At 40.1% G+C, this 23,307-nt stretch overlaps 1 protein-coding gene across 1 annotated transcript; it reads right to left on the bottom strand.

The window, feature by feature from the left end:
* Positions 1–17: 17 nt before the first annotated feature.
* LOC139115666 (short-chain collagen C4-like) lies at positions 18–22,560 on the bottom strand. The gene is made up of 5 exons (XM_070677959.1): positions 22,150–22,560; positions 5,316–5,418; positions 4,703–4,957; positions 3,967–4,140; positions 18–1,013 (listed from the first exon to the last, which is right to left on the bottom strand). Exons 1-5 carry the CDS (start codon positions 22,360–22,362, stop codon positions 535–537), a joined length of 1,224 nt encoding a protein of 407 aa, XP_070534060.1. The 5' UTR covers positions 22,363–22,560; the 3' UTR covers positions 18–534.
* Positions 22,561–23,307: the final 747 nt, after the last annotated feature.

Below are 23,307 nucleotides of genomic sequence, written 5' to 3'. Positions count from 1 at the left end.
ACAACCATGACAGCAACTTGATGCGAATAAATATTTTATTTCATGTTCTTTTCTAATTTCTTGTTTCCACACTCCTACCCTCTAAGCTTATATAAGCATGCATGCTAGCACACGCGAAAGCGTGAGTGCACTTACAAGCGCACAATATTACGCCCTCATGATGGCGCACAATATCATAACCAAGCTTGTCAGTGCATCTGAACTTTACTTAAAGCTTAAGTTGAACAATTCACAAAAAGGTGTTGCAAATGTTGGATTTTTCCGGTTGCTTTTTGCGGTTTCTCCACTAACAAATTAAACAAACAAACACAGGCATGGCACGCCATATGAAAGGAAAATCTTCAGTAAGAATCTGTTCCATGGACTTTCGAAAATCCGGTACACGGTGACTCTTTCACCGAACGTTCGGTAAGTCGAATGTTTGCCACTACCATAAATGAATGCTAGACCTTATTAGTTTTTCTATATTGGAAATAAATGTTTGAAGGGCCAATGGCCAATAGTGCTTTGAAATCAACGCGCTTCAGGGAATATTTATATTGTGCATACCGCGCATGTCAATTCGTATCCAGTGGCGTAGGGACCACAAGGTAAACCTCCTGCATCACACCTTCCTTCGACCACATACAACAAGGCGCCATTTTCACTACCACCCCTGTCTGGTAATGCCTCTGGGTTACGGTCAACACATAAATACTCCGAACGTTTGTGTGTGTGGTGTTCAGACATGAGGTAACCGTAGTATTCCCGTGTCCACTCCTCAGAAGGACACTCGTTTCGTGCGGGAACCATGAGTATCGTGCCTCGGGACTTCACGCGACATACTGCGCACACCGGGTGGCTATCATGTAAGGCCGAGAGAGGTGGAAAATAATTTGTTTCGTACTCACTGCCGTACATATAACTTCCACTCTGGTACCCCTCGGTAGGATTGTCGTAAATGGGATTTCGAGGCAAGCACTGATAGTTTGCTCCACCTCCCACGTGGGTATAATGACTTCCACCGATAATACCTACAATGCAATATAATTTTACATTCGATTAGCAGTCGGGGTTTTTATGGCTCTGGTTGGCGAAGTGTGCCACAATACTTTGTGAAAAAATAGCTAATAATAGTCACTTATCTTGTGTTGTGTAATTCCCAACTTTGTTTTAGTTTTGTTCTACACCATATGCTGAGACAAATCATCGATAGTCGGAGGCAGATCTTTTGATCACAGGATGAATATATAACTGTAGTTACCAATTTTATTTAAACATTTTAAGTGAGCGTTAGAGTTTTCTCTCTGATACGGGCTGCAATTTAATATGACCTGATGACATTCTCAGGGTCAGATAGGTGTTTACAATATCATGACGAAACTATTATTAACCCCAAACAAACGAATAACGACAAAATTAATTGCATATACTATTGATGGACTTACAGGGAATATTATCTCAACATTAAGGGTATACAGTCACCTATATCTAAATGTGCCCATATATGGTCAAGGGGGTGTTCCTTGGTATTCAAAATGCCCATGTGAGGGCGTTGTGTTTAAAAAGCGGCCACCCGCTTAAAATCTGTGATTGGTTAGATTTTCTCTTTCTATGATAACTGTGGCAAAATTGGAACAGGTGACAGTATACCTTTAATGAAATCAGTGAAAATGATTTATCTTGAAATGATAGTTATCGTTATATTTATCGTTATCAATTTGCTCGTTGTCTCATTCTCGTAACTCTTTCTACGGTATCAATATCTTAAACCAGTGTACTTTCAAATCGGTTGTTCCATGTAGGGTTCAAGTCCAATGTCGAGCAAAAATATTCAGCTAGTCAATCAGATGTAACGGTTTGGGTATAATATGTAAATAGTTTAGATCATAAAATAGTGTTGATGTTGTTCCCTACAATAGGAGCCTGAACGAAAGATCGAGGGAGCCCCTCTCGTTTTCTCTCACAACTCGGGTCTCAAAATGTCAGAAAATTTTATCGTTACGAATCAGATCTCGTCTACCAATTCATGAAAAGATGCTCAGACTGTATATGAGAGACATTTTCATCAGACTCGGCCCACCAAAATATTGACAAAGCAAACTCGAGTACACATAAGGACTTCAATTGAGGCCTAATCGGTACAAAAATGTTAAGTTTCTAGCATATTACGCCTGTGTAGTTAATGTAGTTCTAGTTCTGTATGAGTACATGATCTTCCAGTCTAACCAACTGAAACCTCTGTAAAATATTGTGTCTGCCTGTCGTCCATCAAAGATATATCCTAAGAGAGCCTTCGGTTATTATGAGGGGTTGGGCCGTAGGAAATTGAGCGTGGTCCATCATGTAAAATGTGACCCCTGATGCCCCTTTCTAAAATGTGACCCTCCCTCTACCCCTTTCAAACTAAAAAGTTTGAAATGCGTGTATAACCTTGATAAAATGGCTGACTTTAATTTGTTATATTACAAGTAAAGATAAAAGGGGCATTTGCTGTTACGGTCATACTTTTAGTTTTCTTGTTCAGTGTATCAAAAGCTGGTTTCTGTCCAACTCCCTATAGCATGTTAATGTGCCAAGTATTCTGCTTGTCAACAAGGCCCATGCATATGTAATGACATTGTTATTGTTGACAGATGAATTTTACTCCGCACTTGAATTCAATTTTCAACAATAACAACACTGACTGTACACTTATAAAACACAGATTTAGTTAATTTTAAATTCGGATTGTAAGGCCAAAAAAAAAGAAATGTTTCTGGTCAGGTCTTTCTTTAAAAAATGGTGCGGCGACGCGCATTTTATTTTTTTTTATTTTTTCCCCCTCAAGGGAGGGAGGAGGGTCAGTTTTATAGTTTTATCAATATAGTCACATATATACTGTTCATGCAGTCACTGATCATGCCCCCGAAAGAATTTTATTTTCTCTTCAGCCATTTTGGTTTGGTGTCAGCCGCGCCCGCCGGCCACAAACAGAAAAAAAAGGGTGACGCGCTGTTGTTCAAGTGACGCGCGCGCTGACCAGAAACATTTCTTTTTCTTTTTTGGCCTAATAATAAAATATTCATAGTTTTCTCGTAGACTGTCATGTATTGTGAATCAAAATTTTCAGTGAAATTCCAAAATCTAATTTCTTGTACACATATGCACTTGTAACTACCCTATTCTAATCAAGTACATTTATGTCAATTATCCAACATCTATAAATGCACAGCTATTGCTAGTTTTATATTGGAAAACATGTTCACGGTTTTCTCATAGGCCCCAATGGATAGTATAGTTACATTTTTGGTAAAATTTCAAAATGAATTTTTTTGTACACATATGCACTTGTAGCCATCCTATTCTAATAAGTATATTTATATCAATGATCCAACATCCATAAATGCACGTATATTGCCAGTTTTATATTGGAAAACATATTCATAGTTTTCCTGTAGCCTTCCCTGTATAGCGAATCCACATTTTTGGTGAAATTCCAAAACCAAATTTCTTGTACACACATGCACTTTTACCCCCCACGTCAAGCAAAGTACATTAACATGAATTACCAGACATATATAGAAGTGCATATCTAGCTTGTTTTGTAGGGGAAAATTGTTAATGGTTTGCCCAATTATTAACTCAAATATATTATGATTTGATATTTTTGGACAAATTACTAAATCGGTCACATCTTGGCTTCAAATAGTTGTACAAAAATTAAGACCCTTCCCAAAAGAAATATGTGAAATTTCATGACCTTTCAAAACTGCTACCCACTCCAAAAATCACTGGCCTCCCCCTGTAATTTCTGTCCAGACCCTTACACAACTCATTCAGACTACTCATTCATCACCAACTTAGCAATGTAACATGTGACCCTCCCGAAGGCTAAGTTTGTAAGAGGTGACCCTCCCCTAAAGCAAGTTTGTAAATTATGTGACCCTCCCCAATTCCTCTGGCCCATCCCCTCATAACTGAAGGCTCCCTAAGTGTCAAACTCACCATCGTATACGAGTTCCGCCGTAGAGGGACACGTTTTCCTACCCCACCTTACGTACACAGTGCCGATGTCATCCCGAATAGCATCCCGTATATCGTCGACGATTTCTGGTATGCTCGGGGGAGCGACTGTTGGCCCGGGGAGACCTGGTTCACCTTTCTGACCACGTAGCCCAACTAATTGATGAGAAAACGGAACCAGGCTATCACCTTTGGTAAACTTGACACGGTACAGGATACATTTACCAAGCGGTACTCTGCTTAACATGAGGCCACTAGGTAATTACATACTAATGACAGCATGTTCAAATATTGAAGTTACTCGCTTGACTATGAAAACGTAACGTTTTCCTGCCTATTTCATCTTTGCGAAACGTAATATTACAAAATGAGAGACAGACAGACAGAGGTATCGACAAGCAGACATGAAAAGATACTCTGAGAGACAAAACGATGATGATGATGATGATGATGATGATGATGATGATGATGATGATGATGGTGGTGGTGGTGGTGGTTGTGGTGGTGACGACGACGACGACGACGATGATGATGATGATGATGATGATGATGATGATGATGATGATGATGATGATGAAATAGGATGTTGATATGTACTCAGGGTGGACGAAATGCCAATGAATGCAGAACATGGTCTAACAGATCGTATGTACACAGTATCATATTTTACATATAAATATGTCATGACGGATTTGTGTATCACAAGGCGGGGACTCACTTGGTCCAGCCTTTCCCTGGGCGCCAGGCTCTCCAGGTTCTCCAGTTGAGCCTTGGTCTCCTTTCGGTCCTGTTTCTCCATCTGGTCCTTGACTTCCTCGCTCACCAGGCGACCCATCTCTTCCATCGCGACCAGGAGGACCTTGCGGGCCGGATGAGCCAATAACTCCTGGCATCCCGCGTGGTCCCACTGGGCCAGGAGCACCGGCGGGTCCTGGGAATGCCTGAGTCACTACGCTGCATGGTCGAGAATCACCTTTTACAAAAATGAAACTGTCACCAACGTGCCGATAAAGAAGGAAAATTTTGCCGATATTTAACGCCTACAGAAATAGTAAGCATGAAATAAGATTGGTTATCTTAAAGTTCCTCAACAACGAATAACATGAATTAGCCCATGTAAAGAGCATCGTTTTCGCAATGTGTGAGAATTGCCTAATACGCTCAATCACCAACCAGTATAACCCTGCCAGACTTCACTGCAATGAAAGCGTGTGGCGGTGACAGATTAGATTTCCTTAGAAAACAACAAACTTGAGTAAATCTACTAGTAGCCTGGCAGGCTCAATGTTGATAATAATTAAATGAAAGTCGTCAGTTCGATTAAGGCCCACCTGTAGTTCCTGTGTTAGTCTGTGTTACATCACGTTTGGCAACGATAATCTCGCCATCTCTCTCACTAAGCCCTGCGGTCTGACCTTGGAGCATACGGTCCTCCTGGAAAACAAATGTTAAATTTACGCACATAAGCTTTGGGTTTGTCATTTTCAGGCAAATTGCACGGAAGAGCGTCTTGAGCACAAACTTTCAAGATCCATTCATATTTTCGTATATATAAAGTACACTATGATTGGCAAGTATTCACGAGCTCTGCAGTTTGAATATACGAGTCGAAAAAAATGTTAAAATCACTGAAATCGATGAGCAAGATTCCACAACAGTTACTGCTGCTCTGTCGTGCTCAAACTATACACGAGTTAAAACAAGAGTACAAAAACGGGTGTCAAACACGTACATGTGGTAGCGGTACACCTATCATATTGACTTTTCCCGCTTAAAGTAACTTTCCGTCGCTCGCTTTCATGGTTTTAAGATTTATTGTCTTCTCTAACTTTTGTTGAAGGGCACAACTTGATTTGCCTCAAATCCGGAGAGACACGCTCTCGTAAATTTAACTGCCTTGCCTGTGTAAGCATTCGGTTCCACACATTGTTTGAGTAAGGCAAATGCTAAGCAAAAATTTATCTACAGAGAATGGGGCCGGTTGGATCAGATTGACACAGTTAATTTTGATGATAGAGGTCACTTGAGTAAGCATAGATGGAAATCACTCACAACACACGGAGATATTCTGTTGAATTCTTGTATTAAAATAAAACGACAGTCATGAAGTTTGTCTAAGGACAATACAAATGCTCGAACTCGAGTGCAAACCAACTTAACTTAGAAAAGCTAACTCGTTACTACACAGCACTTTGTATGATGACCAGTGCTGATAAAGTTTTACTGTCCGATCAGCAAGTGTAGGCACTTAATGTTCTGTTCCAGCTGATTAGTGTCCGTTATTCAATCAGCCAGTCAAACGTTACTGATACACGCAGGATAGCCTTGTACATTCTCCACTGGAAACTTCTTTGACATAAAGTAGTTATCCATATACAGCAGCAGAGCATCCGACAGTTCTATCGTACTGTGGTTCACAACCTACAACACCTTTTGCTTCATTGTTTTGGAATGCATCGAGTCCGTACAACACAAAAAACTCTGTATGGCCACTTCTACGGCTAGCGACTTCCCCGTGAAATGTACTGAGCGTTTCACTCAGAAGTGTCAAATACGCTCAAAGTTACTTGCTTAGAAAAAGGTCGAATTGTGGAGCCTCCGTCCTGACGCTCTAGCTTTTAACACGGATCGCCTTACATGAACTGCTTGTCAATGTCTCTGTGTTTGACAACCGCAGACTGTCTCTCAATATGAGTGTTCGTGAATCGCTCAACTGATCACATGGCAAACACAGCAACTATGGGCGCCGTAGACAGTGTACATACTTTTCCTACCTCCTTGGATAAAATCGAGCAAAGCAGCTGTGATCTGTGTTCAGTCTCTCTGTGGTCGATCTTACACAAGCTTGGAATGCTACTCTAATATAATTTTACTATCATGCTGTAATCTGAATATTTTTTGACTCGGCGATCCATTTGTTTGGGAGCTAAACATCAGGACGGCCAAATTTTCTCAAGCCTCCACGCTTCTCCCTCTGTCTGATAGCTCAGTAAAAGCTTCGTGCTTTTCCGATTACTATATGTGTGTGTTTGTACTGTGTCTGTGTGTCGTCTGCTCCATGCACACTGTGTTGCTCGGTCGTGCACAGGATTGTAACATCTAAGTCGGTTGCCGTGACCAACTCTTTTGGGTTGGAAACGGTGGCCGACTGGTTTTGTGTGAGGCCTAGCAGCTAGGCGATGTTGCCGTGAAGTGTGTGGGGGTTCGAATCCCGTTTGGGTTATAGTAAAAAATTATTTATTTATTTATTACTTGTGTATTAATACACTAGTGTAAATAAGTGTAGCAAACAATAAAGTTTCATATTACATGTAACAGTAATCACTCAAAAAAGTACATTTAAATCTAATAGATAACTCTACCAAGAATGAAAATCAGATTACGTAGCTTAGATGATAAACAGGTCGCGTAAAAATGTACTACTTCAATATAGGCGGATAACCACATATGAAAGGCAATGTGTGATACTGGCTCAACCTTGGAGAGCTGTCTTACACGCGAACGTTACTATAAAACACAACACACAGTTAAACGACAGTGTGTCCTATATGAGCGGCTTTGAAAACTCTAAACAGGTAATGCAAAATTTCACCTGGTTACACCCTCCCCCGGTTTGGAAAAGGTTGTCCCAACTAAATAAAATAATCATTTACTAAAACTTATGGCAAACACAAAACAAAATGCATCAAACCTGTCGCACTGACTGAGCTATATTGCTATGACATGTAGCAATGGGGAATACAATTGTCTAGATATAATGAAACAGGATATAGAGGCGGGTGAAGCCACTCCGAAACAAACATGTTGTCTTACAATACACCCTCAACACACTGATGGGGGTCATACGGATCAAGTTGACAAATTCCTTTCAAAATCCTTAGATAAATTACGTTTAAACAGTACCCCAAGGCCGACAATATGTTTAACTTAGTATCACCCCACAGCTTAAAGAGCCATCACTGAAGATAATGCTCCTCCCATCCGGCAAGGTTTGTTTGTGTCCATCATAGTTGGGAGTCTGGCATGAGGTCATCTCCATGGAAGATGATTATCATAAGTAGCAACCATTAAGACGCATCGTTCCCAATACCATTGCAATATGGAAGATAATCTTGAAACGCAGAGGATGGTAACGTAGAGTGTTCTTCAATTTCCCGATGAAAGATGTTTCCACTACAATACACAGTGCTTGTCACTTAAACTCGATCAAGGTGCAAAAGTTAAAATGCCACTCCTCTATCAGCTGTACTTGCTTCTGACATCTGGTGATCAAACCGGCTGTATGCCTGACCACTCCTGGAAACACAGCCATTAATCCAGGTTTTCGATACAACAAAGGGCTTGTTTTGGTTGATATGATATGATGCTCTAGCAAAGTTTCTGAAGAGTATTCCTCTCGCTCACTGTACTCTGCACACACAGTCAATGAATTCTCTTCCTTACTTCTTCGATGAGCACTACTTTAAGCTCATCCCACCTCCTATCAGATACAGACAACATATCTGGTATCTTCAGTGGCCTGTATTTTCGTCTATTTGAACGGGTCATCCGGCTCCATCCATACCTCCGAGGGGGCCTTATTGTTCTCTTTGAACGCCTAAGAGGTTGGGCACCAGACTCTTCTCCTGACAAAGAGGATTCAACTTCTGCATTGTCCATGGAAATGGATGCTCTTAATTGTCCTTTCCAGGTACATCTTCTTGAGGTAAGGACTCATCATTGACCTCTGCAGTATTAATGTTCATATCTTATGAACTGCAAGTATTGAGTTCTTCTGGGGATATTTCTGTATTACCCCTCTCTGACACAGAAATGCAAGTTTCACTGGCCATACTCTCAACAGTTTCATCACTACGATCCAGGTATGATAACAGTTGATTCTTACGTGATTCATATCTCTTTGGTGTGAAGGGTAATTTATATGGGTACAAACCAATTTCATACTCATCATCTGTATCTGACTCACTCTCACTTTGAAGAGTTGATCTATCTTGTGATGGATCTTCCTCACAGTTTTGGTCTTGTATGAGGTTCTTCTGCTTGAAGGCTGTGGCATACGCGTAGTAAATTGCGATGCAGCGTTCTCTTCTTTTTGCTTGACTCGCCCTCAACGACATAAACGGGCAAGCTGTCATCAAGTTTCTTAACTACTCTGTATGGCTCTGCCTCCCAACGATCGGCAATTTGATCTTGCCTCGTAGATTTATGTTCTTCACTAGCACTCTGTCTCCTTTGTGTAGTACTATATCATGTACACACTGGTCATATCTCTCTTTGTTTTCTTCTGCACGTCTACTGGCAGCTTTTGTGGCTTGATCATAAGCAAACTCAAGACGATTTCTTAAGTCATTTACATATGACCCTGGAGATTCTAGAGTAGTGTCTTCTGGTTGCACACCAAGGTAAACATCCATAGGTAGACGCGGATGTCTGCCGAACATTAAATAGTATGGTGAAAATCCTGTACTGTCATGTCTTGTGCAATTGTAGGCGTGCACCAGGGGAGCAACGTAGTCTTTCCAATTACTTTTCTTCTCGTTGTCCAATGTTCCTAACATCTCAAGGAGCGTGCGGATAAATCGTTCACAAAGCCCATTGCTTTGCAGGTGATAAGGCGATGTTCTAGATTTCTCCACACCTGTTATCTTACATAATTCCCTGATAATGCGTCCTTCAAAATTACGACCTTGGTCGGAGTGTAGTCTGCACGGGAATCCATAGTGTACCATAAACTGCTCAAACAGATGTTTCACAGTGGTCTTTGCAGTTTGGTTACGTGTGGGTATTGCAACAGCATACTTGGTGAAGTGATCTGTTATGACGAGAATGTCCTTGATACCTCCTTTGGATTCCTCTAATGACAAGAAGTCCATACAGACCAACTCCAGAGGCTGATTGGTTTGTATATTCACTAGTGGGGCTCTTGATTTGGCGCCAGCTGGATTTTTCCTTCTGGTACACCTTTCACACGTCAGGACTCTGTTCTTCACATCTTTGGATATCTTGGGCCAGTAAAATCTCTGACGCAGCAGATCCAGTGTACATTCCTGTCCAAGGCCGAGAAAAGTTCTCAACTCTTTGATGTTCCTTGGCTCAGGCCATTTCTTGAGTGCGGCAGTCTTTTCAGGATCTGTTTCCACTCCCTCCTCAGACACAATGTGGCCAAGGTATTTAACTCTGTTCCTAAACAGCTGACATTTGGTGTGTTTGATCTTTAAACCAAATTCATGTAGTCTCCTGAATACTTTCTCAAGTCAATCTAAATGTACTTCAAATGTGTCAGAGAACACAATAATGTCATTCAAATAGGCTAAACATATCTTCATATTATAATCACCAAGGTAACGCTCAATGGTCCTCTGGAAAGTTGCTCCTGCACACTTTAAATCCATTTGCATGTTGATGCACTCGTAAAAGCCAAGTGGTGTTACGAAAGCAGTCTTTTCGATGTGTTTTTCTGCCATGGCAATTTGCCAATATCCGCTCTTCAAATCGATCGATGTAAACCAACGAGAGCCTCTCAAAATATCCAATCCTTCCTCTATCTGTGGGATGGGGTAGGAGTCGAGAACAGTCACATTGTTTAGTTTGCGATAGTCCCGCATAGTCTGACTCCTCCATCTTTTTTATTTACAAGTACGACTGGAGAAGCGTATGGGCTCTGTGACTCGCGTATAATTCCACTACTCAACATGTCCTTCAGGAGAAGTCTAACTTCCTCATAGTGTGCTGGAGGTATCCTACGATAGGGTTGGCGTATCAGCTCTTCACTGGTCAAGTGAATTTCATGCTTTACTGTGGTGCATCTACAAAAGTCATTTTCAGCCTTGGAGAAGACTTCACCGTTACGGTCAAACATTTCTTTGACATGATACATCTGTTCTTTGGTCAAGATCGAGTCACTCATATCAAAATCTAGGCCTCCCACTGGTCATAACCCTACACTCGGGTTTCGTATCCCCAGCCCGCTGAGACTGTGTGGCTGAGATAGAGTCTGGGTCAATTCGTCTGACTGCTTTTGCATATCCAACCACCTCTCCAGGTCGAATCGTTACTGGATCCGGAGAGTCGTTGTGTATCATCAATGGCATTTTGACTTTTTACACCCACACTCAACAGTAACTATCATTGGGTCGATCATCCATCCACCAGACTCACTCCATTTCCCCTCCGGTTCCACCGTTACATCAACTTTGTCCCAATCGGTCCTGGTTTCATCCTTCCGGTAACCCAAGCTGACTGATAGGGAACGACGACAAGTGGAGTCTCCAATGAAGTAAGGACCATTCCTAGACTGCCTGTCTTCCCAATGAATTTGTCTCTTGCATGTAGCGTGTTTAAAACATTGCGACCTGTACCAGTAATCCTGTAACTCCTGCCAACTTTGTGTTTTTCAGATTTGTATAGGGTCTCCTTATATGAGTTCAGCCAATTAGTGCCAGCTGTTATCGGTACTCTGCAATTATATTTATTATCGGGTACCATTAATGCCAAAATCAGCTTTTCCTCCGGATCTCCAAATACTTGGACTGGAAAAGACACTTTGACTTCCATGGTTACCAAATAATGCAGAATGTCATCAGTAGACACTCGTGTCTCCGATAGCTCATCTAAAGAGGAAAATGGGAGAGAACCCAAGCTCTCCTCAAAGAAGGTTTGACTGACTGAGGTCACTTGAGACCCCGTGTCTACTAAACATTTGCAAGTCACTCCATTCACACTGGCAGTTTCCTCGTTCAAGGGACCTAAGACCGCACCGTCGATAGGTCTAGCCTGTCCATTTCGCTTTTGGTTTTTGTTGCGATGAGGTCTTGCCTTGCTTGTGTGTCATCTGGACTGTGTCACGTCATTTTTTGTCGGCTTTTTATTGTGACATTTTGAGGTAATTTGGCTGTCAACAACCTGCTGGCTGTCAGTAGGTGAATTGCTCTTTGGGACGGTACAGTCTCTTGGTCTGTGACCTGGTTCACCACAGTTGAAACAATTAAATGATTTCTTGTTCTTGTTATTGCTGACTCCCTTACCAGATCGTCACAAATCTGATAGTTTGGTTTTCGCCTCAGACAAGTCTCTTCTGGTCTCATCTAACTTTCTTCGCTCTTCACTTAATTCTCTGCGTAACCTCTCAACTTCACTTCCACTCCTGTCGTTGCGATGACTTTCAATCTCTCTTTTGGACAATTTTGTATTCAGATCACTGACCATCTTTTGTAGAGACTCTACTGTCTTGTGGTCTGATTCGTGCTGTTCTTGCATCAAGCGCAGTGTCTTTGCCATTTGTCCCATCAACCCCATGTTTACTGAACTCTGAGTGTTTCAGTTTCTGTGCTCTCAGCCTGAGAATCATCGTCAGGGTTGGTGGACTGGTGAACTCTACCAGCTGGCAACCTTTAACCCTTGAGCTGGTGATCTTCTCTGTCCTTTATTTCTTGTTCCTCATTTCTGGCTACTCGAAATAGTTGCATGTAAGTTTCGCGTTTATGTAGATCATGTCTTGTAATGTCAGCAACTCATTCAGCTCTCAGCTCTCTGAAGACAGTTATTCTAAACATTCTGTCAACTGCGTCTCTGCTCACTGTACCTCTGACGCTGGGAGAATACATTCAATGTTCCAAACGAGGCCTGTATACAGCTACCGGTTCATTTTCTTCTTGCAGACTCCTGTATAGAACTTGAAAAGACAGTGATTGTCCTGTCTCAACTTGACTGTAGATACTTTCGAGTTTTTCAATCATCTCTGGTATCATCGCATGGTCAAGATAGATAACTGCAGCTCGTCCTTCACCCTTTAGAGATCTTTCTATGGCTTGCATAAGTACTCTATCGTCATATGTACTTACTTCCACCATCCTCTCAAATTCGTGCTTCATACTTCAAAGATTACACTGCCCTCACTTTTGAGTTCACGGTGAAAGTCGACACGCAGGGGAGGTGAAAGCATGTGGGGTGAAATGGCTAAAATCAGACTCCCCCCCCTGCCCACTGAAGGGGTATTAATAATAGGTGCGTAAGGTCCCAAATCATATCCCTTTGTTTCATTTTGAACCGGTTGACGTTCATACCTCTTTGCCTCTGCTAAAGACATGGCCAATCTTTCCCGCATACTGACACTTTTCTTTGGTAGTGTATTAGGGGTCAATTTAGACTCTAATTTAACTTTGACGGGGTCAACGAGAGGTGGGATATCAGTATTACTGTCCAATCCCTTGGGGTTGAAACGGCATACCCTTGTGGTCTCTCCATGCTGACTTCTATATATGATATCAAACAATAAATGTAGTATAGTAGTAAAGCTCATCAGATGCAACTTAAATGTACACTGCGTACTATTACTATACTTTTCTTACATAGAAAATTCAAAGTTATTTTCCATTCAAGTACTTGTATGTGTGTATGATTTCCAAGCACAAGTGTCCTCTTAATCTGAGTAAAAACCGTCAATACACCTGTGGGGTATCAAATCCAACGGCACCACGTTGGGCGCCCTTTTTGTAAGCATTTTGTTTCATACATGGTTTGAGTAAGGCAAATGCTCAGCAAAAATTTATCTACAGAGAACGGGGCCGGGTGGTTCAGATTGACACAGTTAATTTTGATGATAGAGGTCACTTGGGTAAGCATAGATGGAAATCACTCACAACACACGGAGATATTCTGTTGAATTCTTGTGTTAAAATAAAACGACAGTCATGAATTTTGTCTAAGGACAATACAAATGCTCGAACTCGAGTGCAAAACAACTTAACTTAGAAAAGCTAACCCGTTACTACACAGCACTTTGTATGATGACCAGTGCTGATAAAGTTTTACTGTCCGATCAGCAAGTGTAGGCACTTAATGTTCTGTTCCAGCTGATTAGTGTCCATTATTCAATCAGCCAGTCAAACGTTACTGATACACACAGGACAGCCTTGTACATTCTCCACTGGAAACTTCTTTGACATAAAGTAGTTATCCATATACAGCAGCAGAGCATCCGACAGTTCTATCGTACTGTGGTTCACAACCTACAACACCTTTGCTTCATTGTTTTGGAATGCATCGAGTCCGTACAACACAAAAAACTCTGTATGGCCACTTCCACGGCTAGCGACTTACCCGTGAAATGTACTGAGCGTTTTCACTCAGAAGTGTCAAATATGCTTAGAGTTACTTGCTTAGAAAAATGGTTGAATTGTGGAGCCTCCGTCCTGACACTCTAGCTTTTAACATGGATCGCCTTACATGACCTGCTTGTCAATGTCTCTGTGTTTGACAACCGCAGACTGTCTCTCAATATGAGTGTTCGTGAATCGCTCAACTGATCACATGGCAAACACAGCGACTATGGGCGCCGTAGACAGTGTACATGCTTTTCCTACCTCCTTGGATAAAATCGAGCGAAACAGCCGTGATCTGTGTTCAGTCTCTCTGTGGTCGATCCCACACAATCTTGGAATGCTACTCTAATATAATTTTACTATCATGCTGAATCTGGAATATTTTTTGACTCGGCGATCCATTTGTTGGGAGCTACAACATCAGGACGGCCAAATTTTCTCAAGCCTCCACGCTTCTCCCTCTCACTTACTTGTGTATTAATACACTAGTGTAAATAAGCGTAGCAAACAATAAAGTTTCATATTAAATGTAACAGTAATCACTCAAAAAAAGTACATTTAAATCTAATAGATGACTCTACCAAGAATGAAAATCAGATTACGTAGCTTAGATGATAAACAGGTCGTGTAAAAATGCACTACTTCAATATGGGCGGATAACCACATATGAATGCAATGTGTGATACTGACTCAACGTTGGAGAGCTGTCTTACACGCGAACATTACTATAAAACATAACACATAAGTTAAACGACAGTGTGTCTATATGAACGGCTTTGAATTCTCTAAACAGGTAATGCAAAATTTCACCTGGTTACACCTGCTCACCGAAACACTGGCTGAGAAAAGCTCTCTGGTAACTGTTGCAATTAAAGCGTTCATAGCGAACACCTTTTACCTGGTCATAAGGGCTATAGCGCCCGTTTACTGCCCCGAGGGATCGTACGGCGCGTTACCAGAAACACAGTCCCCTATTCCCCGAGACCAACGGGCAAAGGGGTACAGCGATGCGTTCCGGCCACAAGAGCTAATAAATAGGCGCTATAGCCCGAATAAAGACCAGGTTATAGGTGTTCTATAACACGCTACACGCTCATCTTGTATTATGTTGTGGCTTTTCATGTGTTTTGATATTGTGCACCGCAACAATCCATTGTGACAAGTTTACACGGCGATTTCTCCACAGCGGTAACAGTAGTACCAATTTATTCACAAAAAATATTCTTGGCATACACCTTGCAACATCCTTGGTTGCACTTGAATATTTTTCGTCGATGATCTGTTCAAGTTCCGACGCTGCTGGAATGGGAAATCTGTCTTTTTTTCAAGAGAGGCTCGTTGCTAATCACCCGCCATTGTTTTAAAGATGCAGACAACACTACGGTCACGTGACCGCGCACTTTTCCAAATTTGGTCAAAAACTTTTTGGTTTTTCAAAGTTGGATTTTCAAAAATACGCTCTGACGTCATGTTTATATTTGTCTGTACAATTTTATGCATTCAAATGATCTTTTTGTCAGCTCACAATCTGGTTTTAGACAATATCACTCTTGTCACACTGCTTTAGTCAAGGTAACTGACCAGCTTTTACAGAATATGGATGAAGGATTGTATAGTGGTGTATTGTTTTTAGATTTATGTAAAAAAGCTTTTGACCTTGTTGATCATAACATTTTGCTGAGAAAACTTTCTGTTTTCAGGCTTTCTGATTTGTCACTGAAGTGGTTTCAATCATACCTTACAGGAAGAAGCCAATTTGTTATCTATTTAGGTGTACACTCCGATATTTTGTCGATTACGTGTGGTGTATCTCAGGGTCCATTTTGGGTCAATTTCTGTTTTTGATCTTCATTAATGATCTTCCACTTTGCCTCAACATGGAAGCTTAGATATGTTTGCCGATGACCAAACTTCGTCTTTCCGGAATTGACATTGAACAAGTTGAGGGGAGACTGAATGGAGATCTCGTTCCAATCTCAAACTGGGTTCATAACAATAGCACGGCACAAAAACAAAATATATGATTGTTGCGTCTCGCCCCAAAATTTATAACTTAGCCGACTCTGATATTTCATTTCACATTCAGACAATGATACTCTCATTGACAGTGTTGCTGTTCACAAACTACTTGGTGTTCAAATAGACAACATTTATGCTGGGATGACCACATAGATAATTTATACAGACTCGTCTGCAAGAATTGGTGTTATAAGACGACTACGCCCCTTTTCTCAAAGGAGTGTTCTTTTGCTAGTTTTAACGCTTCGTTCTTGTCTGTAATTGACTACTGTTTGGGCTAGTGCGTCTAAGACCAATCTCCAAAGATTATACAAACTCCAGAAAAGGGCTGGTAAGGCAATTCTCGGAGTTGACACGACTTTTCCTTCTCGAACAGTTTTCGTTAGTTTGCACTGGTTGCCCATAGATTTACATATTGAATACTTTACTGCTGTTATGACTTTCAAAGCTTTAAATGGTCTCGCACCAAGCTATATTAGTGATCTATTCCAACCTCTCTCAGAAATGGATCATTTAAATACTCGTAGTTCTAGTAATGGTAACCTTTACCCACCAATGTTTAGGACAGGCATGGGTCAAAGATCATTTGTATATCGAGCTACTAAAATCTGGGATTCCATTCCCCAACTATCCGTGACTGTGAAGCCTTGTCGACGTATAAATCAAAACTACATGTTATCTTTTCATGAAATATGTAATGAAGGCTCTGACTTAGACTAGCCTGTTTTTATTTTGTCTTCGACATCTCCTGTTCTGTTCGTCTATTCCATATGTTTTTGTTTATTCGATAATTTGTTTGTATATTTTGCCTCTTGCTCTGATGGAAATTACAATTACTTTACTGTAATCAGATACCCTCTTTAAATACAGTGTAATAATAATAATAATAATTAATATAAGTATTATATAGAAATAATAATGCGAATAATAATAGGTTCAATTTCCGTGAAAATTTCACCATAAGGGTATTTTGGGTCGAAAAGACCAAATATGATATCGATTTCACTGCCCCATGTTTCCATGGTAACCATTTTAGGGGTTGAAAATTTCAGTTTTTCTAATATCCCATGAAAAGTTACTTTGATTGTTATGAAAATTATCTAGCGGGGGGAGTTCGGGTCAGAGAACACAAAAACCAGACTTATTTTAATGTTTCGAGTTGCCATGGTAACCAGTTTGGGATTGAAAATGTTACTTTTTCCCTAATTCCTATTAAAGAACTATTGATTGATGTAAAAATTTGATAATAAGGGTTTTTCTGGTTAGCACACCAAAAAAAACACTCATTTTAATGTGAGATGTTTCCATGGCAACCATTCAGGAGTAAAAATTATCAGTTTTTCAAAGATTCCACCTAAAATCCAGAAATCAACAGAATGTGTTATATCAAAGGGATATTTTGGGTTAGAAAGACCAAATATCCAGTGTAAAAATCCATTAATCAATAGAAATATTATACCAAAGGGTTATTTTAGGTTAGAAAGACAAAATATGATATCCATTTTTACTGCCCTGTGTTTCCATAGTAACCTATTTGCGTTTTAAAATTTCATTTTTTTTTCAAAATTCCATTAAAAGTAATCCCAGTAACTATGCAAATGCTCTCCTAAGTGTATTTATCACAGCATGAACTCCATGTTCATTTTTGTTTTATGTTGCCATGGTAACCTATTTGGGAACCACAGCTTTTTTTATTTAAAACAATAGACCCTTGAGAGGGTCTATGTTAAAACATAATTCACTGTTTTGTATTTATTTTATGGATTTCTACGTAACAACTTTTAAGTTTGTTCTATAATAATAATAATAATTGTATTTTCTTTGCCTTTATTCTAGGAAGAATAATAAAGATAATGTACATGGAGCCATTCTTGTCAAATTGTATTCCGTTTATTTTTAGTGTGTTTGAATTAATTTTATATAGACCAGAAATAATTTTTCAAGCAATTATAATTTTGTTTCATGCAGTCATCCCAAATAAGTGTTATAGAGTATAGTACCAACTTATCGTGCATTCATCGAATTAATTTTATGCCTTCAGATTAATTTTATGTGCTAAAATTATTCACTTGTATCTCAAATTAATTTTATGAACCCAATTCCCTTATCACCCAATGTACCATTATTTATCAGAAAACAGTGACTGTAGCGCACAGTTTTTTTTTGTTTTATTTAAAACATAATTCACTGGTACTTATTTATTTTATGGATTTATAATTAACGACGTATAATAATGTTCATTTTAAAATAATTTATTTGATTTTTTGCCTCATTGCAGGAAGAATAATGAAGACAAATTATTTCTGATTGTTTAACTAAAGTAAAATTATGGCCATGTAGTGGTGCATTATTTTTTGTGTGACCCCATAAACTCTATGATTCTGATAATTAGCTAGATCTCCCCTTTCCATGGTAGCAATGGCTAAATTTGAACATGGTCCCTGTATACCTTTAAACATTTTTTTAAACCCAGCAGGCCAAGACAAGGGGAAATATTACAAGTTAAATGTTTCATGTTTAATGTTGCCCAGGGCTCGAAATTAACTTTTTTTCCCTGGTAGTCCACTTGGGCAACCATATTCTGAAGTTGGTAGCCCGGTGGCACTGGCTGGTAGCCCATGCATATTTTAGATCAGGGGTATCTTTTTTCGTTAACCAGACAAGAAAGGGCTATTTTACAAGGTTCTGCCCATGAAGTGAATTTTCTAGTCTTTTGATGTGTATACTTGCACACCTTTAATGCCCAAGGAAACAGGTGTAATGGACGACAGTGGGACTCAAAAGTTTTGTGACCTATAAACAACCCGTTTCACTCTCACAGTTGTATGCAAATTTTAAAAGTCGCCATGACAACATGACAACAATATGGCCTTTTCAACACTGAGACATACTGTAGCAGGGCTAAAAATAGACCATGGCTCTTCTGTTTGGAGGAGGCATAATTTCCGTGTCATTTAGATTGATACATTATTGTCAAAATGCAACGAGAATGCATTTTTATTGGTCATCGTTTCCTGTGCCTGTCATTCAAGTTCGTCAGTTCAGATATGGAAACTTTGTTGCAAAGTTCCACCGCACGGCCGGTCGTCTCCAGAACAAAGTCATACTATGGCAAATTTCTATGCCCAGCTGGGTTTGACTGCATTTATCTAGCTCGTCCCAAAGTGACGGACGCATCTTTCAACCTTTCAGCTTGGTGAAAAACGCATTTATTGATTCGCCAAAGGCCTGTGGACTCACTTATTTTTGCACAAGTGCCACATGGACATAGGAAAAAGTTGTTGAATACTCACTGTTTCAGTGAATCCGCCATGATGAGAGTTCTCAAATCAAAAAATGTTGCCGAGCTCGAATACAAATGTCTTCTCATTAAATTACGTCATTGTTATACAAGAGTTAGCATTCCAAAGTCTGTCACCCTGATTTTTTCAAAGTTTGGAGAAGGCCGGCATTTCCATCTGAATGATTGAACGACGTGAAACGAAAAATTCCATCGCATATTATCTGGCAATATGTACAGTAGAAATACTGTATACCGTCGCTCAAGGTACGTATAAGCTTATACTCCACAAAATGGCCACAGGCGGCGTGAACTTTCTGAAAGGATTTCCTAAACGTCCTACTTGTTACCTTAGGGACTCACTTGTGATGTCCTGAAAAGTATTCTCAGCAGTAATTCCAGTTTCTGTCAACATGCAAAGCTCAACGACAAGATTATAGCACGAGACGTAGTGTACAGACTACACATTCACGCGCAGGTAAACTCAATTGCGCATGCTCATATTGGCAGACTACACTGGCAAACGAGTGCGCATGCGTGAAGGTATAATTTGCAGCAAATACACCGGCATAGACTCTCCACAGTCGCTGTGCCTTGTTTTGTGCGCGCCCACGACTGCCACGATGGACCTGCATTCGAACACCTCTTTTTCAGAATTCCCACAGCTTCAATGAACTGTTATTAGATTTCTATATAATACTTATAGCCCCTAAACTTGTAATAATAATAATAATAATAATAATAATAATAATAATAATAATAATAATAATAATAATTTTCGTCGATTCTCAGGTGGGACTAGACGTATCTATTTTCCAGTCACGTGACGCAAATTGCAACACTGAATGAGCATGTGGCCTATTATAATGTACAGGGTTTTGGTTAGTTTACAGATTCCAGAATACTTCTTATCCTCCTGTGAAGGTTGCAAGTCTCCGTTACACGTCCAACTGGACTCTTTCAAATCATGTTTAGACCCTCTGTACTCTTTGAAAATTATTGTTTTCCTAATTCTGCCTAGTATACGCATTGCTGCATGTGTAAATACCACATAAATACCCGCAATCCTTGTATTTAGTTTGAATGAAATCGCTCCTGGCATCTCCGAGAAATTTGCGTAACAGGACGAGCACACACGAGCAAGTACGCATGCATGCACGGACACGACCAAACCTATGTCTCCCGGACGTTATCCGTGGGGATTAAAAAGATGCGCCTTGCTATATTATAAAGTTGGTAAAGAAACACTCTTGTACCAATGTACAACGTTTATATATAATAAACGGCTATCATACAGTGATCAAAAAATGCATGTTTCATACACTCACAGATGACACACCTACTACCCGAATGAATGTATAATAAAAATGTCGCATCTACTTCAAAATAATATGCTGAATTCACCATAGCGATACAATGCCATGTCTTTTACGGAATTTTTTTTTTGTACAGAAGATCTTATTCACAGAAGTCCTCATTAAGCTGGTGCAACTATCTAATTCTCCGCAATATGAAAGTTTTACACTTTGTTTCCTCGTTCAAGCTCTAATTTTTTAAAGTAGTGTTTTATTAAACTAAAACTTTAATCTTCAATGAGGTGCGTCCTGTTACTTCTAACACAAGCCCCATACACGTGGGTAAACATTTCTGTCAGAAAATCTGAGTTTCTTTAGTTAAAGCTCTTCATCATACAAAGTCATACGACTGTCCCATGATCTAACCAAATTACATAGAACGTAAAGGATGTGATTGACTGAATAACGTTGAACTTGTAAAACATCGTGAAAATCCACGACAGAAGACCATTTCATAGACTTTGTTTAATCAATCAAGTCCATAAGCTTGCATATACACGCTGGCTTAACAAGCAAAAATAACAAGACATTCGTCAAGACATTCGGCCGAGAACCAGAACAAAATGGCAGTCAATTACAACATAACTCTCCCCAATTTGTTTCGGCTACAAAATGAAAAAGGAACTTAAAATGACGCTCATATTCCGCTAAAACATCTTGACTTAATTAAAATGCAACCAGGCGGAAAAAAGTGTACTCCTGTAAAGGGCGCTTACTGAAAAAACACGTGCTGGAATTTAGACTTTCTTTAGAATTTGTTTGTTCCGTTCACATAATTAACTTGCCACATGTTTGGTCCAGCCGTGTGTGGCTGAGCTCGTTATTGATGTCTGCTGGGAATTTTGTTTTCGAACATCTTCCACTTCCCCTTGGGATATCAAATAGGCCACCAATAGTCTTAATTGATGAGTTGAAGCCCAACTAGTTGCAACTCTTGAAATTTTTTGACCTCAAATTATCTTCCTACTCTCTCCTGGTTTTCTCTGAATTCTACCCTCTGAAGCGATATGGCCTTCTATTGCGTTAGGAAACCATAATTCCTTTGTGAAACATTTGACAAGTGCATTCAAATGTTGAAGGTCCTTCCGAGCAGCCACAGCCGTTCTCCTAAAGCCTTTTGGTTGGAACGCTAGAAGTTCGTTAGAGTCGTGGTTTGATAGTTGGGTCTTGGAGTATGTGTGCTAAGTACTCATAACTAACGAGTAACACACACACACACACACACTCTCTCTCTCTCTCTCTCTCTCTCTCTCTCTCTCTCTCTCTCTCTCTCTCTCTGAGACGGCGTATAGTTCAGTTTTGCAAATACTAGCAAGCCCCTCGTTTCAGTCTGTTTAAAATCACATGTGCCATGAATGTATTCGATTACCCCAAGATAGGCAACTCATACAGTTAAACATGTACCACTCACCATCTCTTTGACTTTCTCTTGTAAGGTTCTGACATCTTGGACCAACGGTTTGATGTTCATCTCGTACAACCACACAGTAGTGACGACATTGCAACACAGAACGCACAAAGCGAGCGTGAAAACTGCCGCAGCTAGGTAACTGTGACCAGCGACTGCAATCCGTGTCTTCTTCGGCTGGTCCATGATTTTCGAGAGATGGAAGTCTTTCAACATGCAAAAGCGTCGACTGGAACCATGGCAGGGGTATCATTTACACATGCATATTCAAAACGGAATGCCCTAATATGGCTTTTTGAGGGAACGTAATCGATGTATACTATGAATAATTTACATTATTAAAGACTGCAGAGCCGTCGCAAGTATTGTTGATATTAGAGACATCCCGTGTCAACATTTTCTAAAAGCGCTCACCATTTGTTTTATTTCATGAATGCGCCTTCCATGTGTGCCATCTCGGTGTATGAGTAACTCAGAAGGCGCCACGAGATGACAATTCGTGCTATGCTTACAGCTGTTCAAAATTGTATGAGCTTATGATGACATGACATACGCTGTATAGAAACGACCTGACATACAGTCTGGTCTTATCTGTAAACAACCCGTGTCTGGAGATGCAAAGCTGACGTGGACTGCAGGAAAAGTGCTAGAAAGCTGACGTCAATGGACTGCTACCATATAAAGATAATTATCATAGCAACCTGGTGATTTATGTAATATGCGCCTCAAAATTGAACGACTTTAACATTTGCCTGAGCTTTCCGTTATTAGCTAAAAACTTTAAATCATTCCGTTTCGAAATCAAGAAGAAATATAGGGCCAATGCCCCTGAAGCTACTATAGACGTGGATGATATACAGAGAATGTACATAGCATAATAGCAGATAAAGTAGCACAGGGGTCCTTTGGCAATATTTTTATGGCAGAAAAATTCAGTATGGCTTATACTTACAGACCCCGATATATACACAGTCATAGAAAACTGCCCTCTATAGGCCTGGAATGTCTTAGCCATCTGTCTTCCACACGAGATGGACACTTATACTGGCAGTTTGATGAAAAGTTTTCAAACGTTTAAGACCTATTAGACTAGTGGTTTCTATGACGATTATTATTATATGCAAAATAGCGATAATTTAATATTGCTCGATGTCTTTCAGT

Source organism: Ptychodera flava, chromosome 17 (genome assembly GCF_041260155.1).
Source record: "Ptychodera flava strain L36383 chromosome 17, AS_Pfla_20210202, whole genome shotgun sequence".
Lineage (NCBI taxonomy): Eukaryota > Metazoa > Hemichordata > Enteropneusta > Ptychoderidae > Ptychodera > Ptychodera flava.
The sequence above is the reverse complement of the archived record's forward strand: the minus strand, read 5'-3'. Positions and strand labels throughout refer to the sequence as shown.

Excerpts from the sequence above, each read along its gene's own strand:
- LOC139115666 (XM_070677959.1), bottom strand. The coding sequence starts at position 22,362 with ATGTTGAAAGACTTCCATCTCTCGAAAATCATGGACCAGCCGAAGAAG. Across the intron at positions 5,419-22,149 it reads AAGAGAAAGTCAAAGAGATG|GAGGACCGTATGCTCCAAGG; the intron begins GTGAGTGGTACA and ends TTTGTTTTCCAG. Across the intron at positions 1,014-3,966 it reads GGCGGAACTCGTATACGATG|GTATTATCGGTGGAAGTCAT; the intron begins GTGAGTTTGACA and ends ATTGCATTGTAG.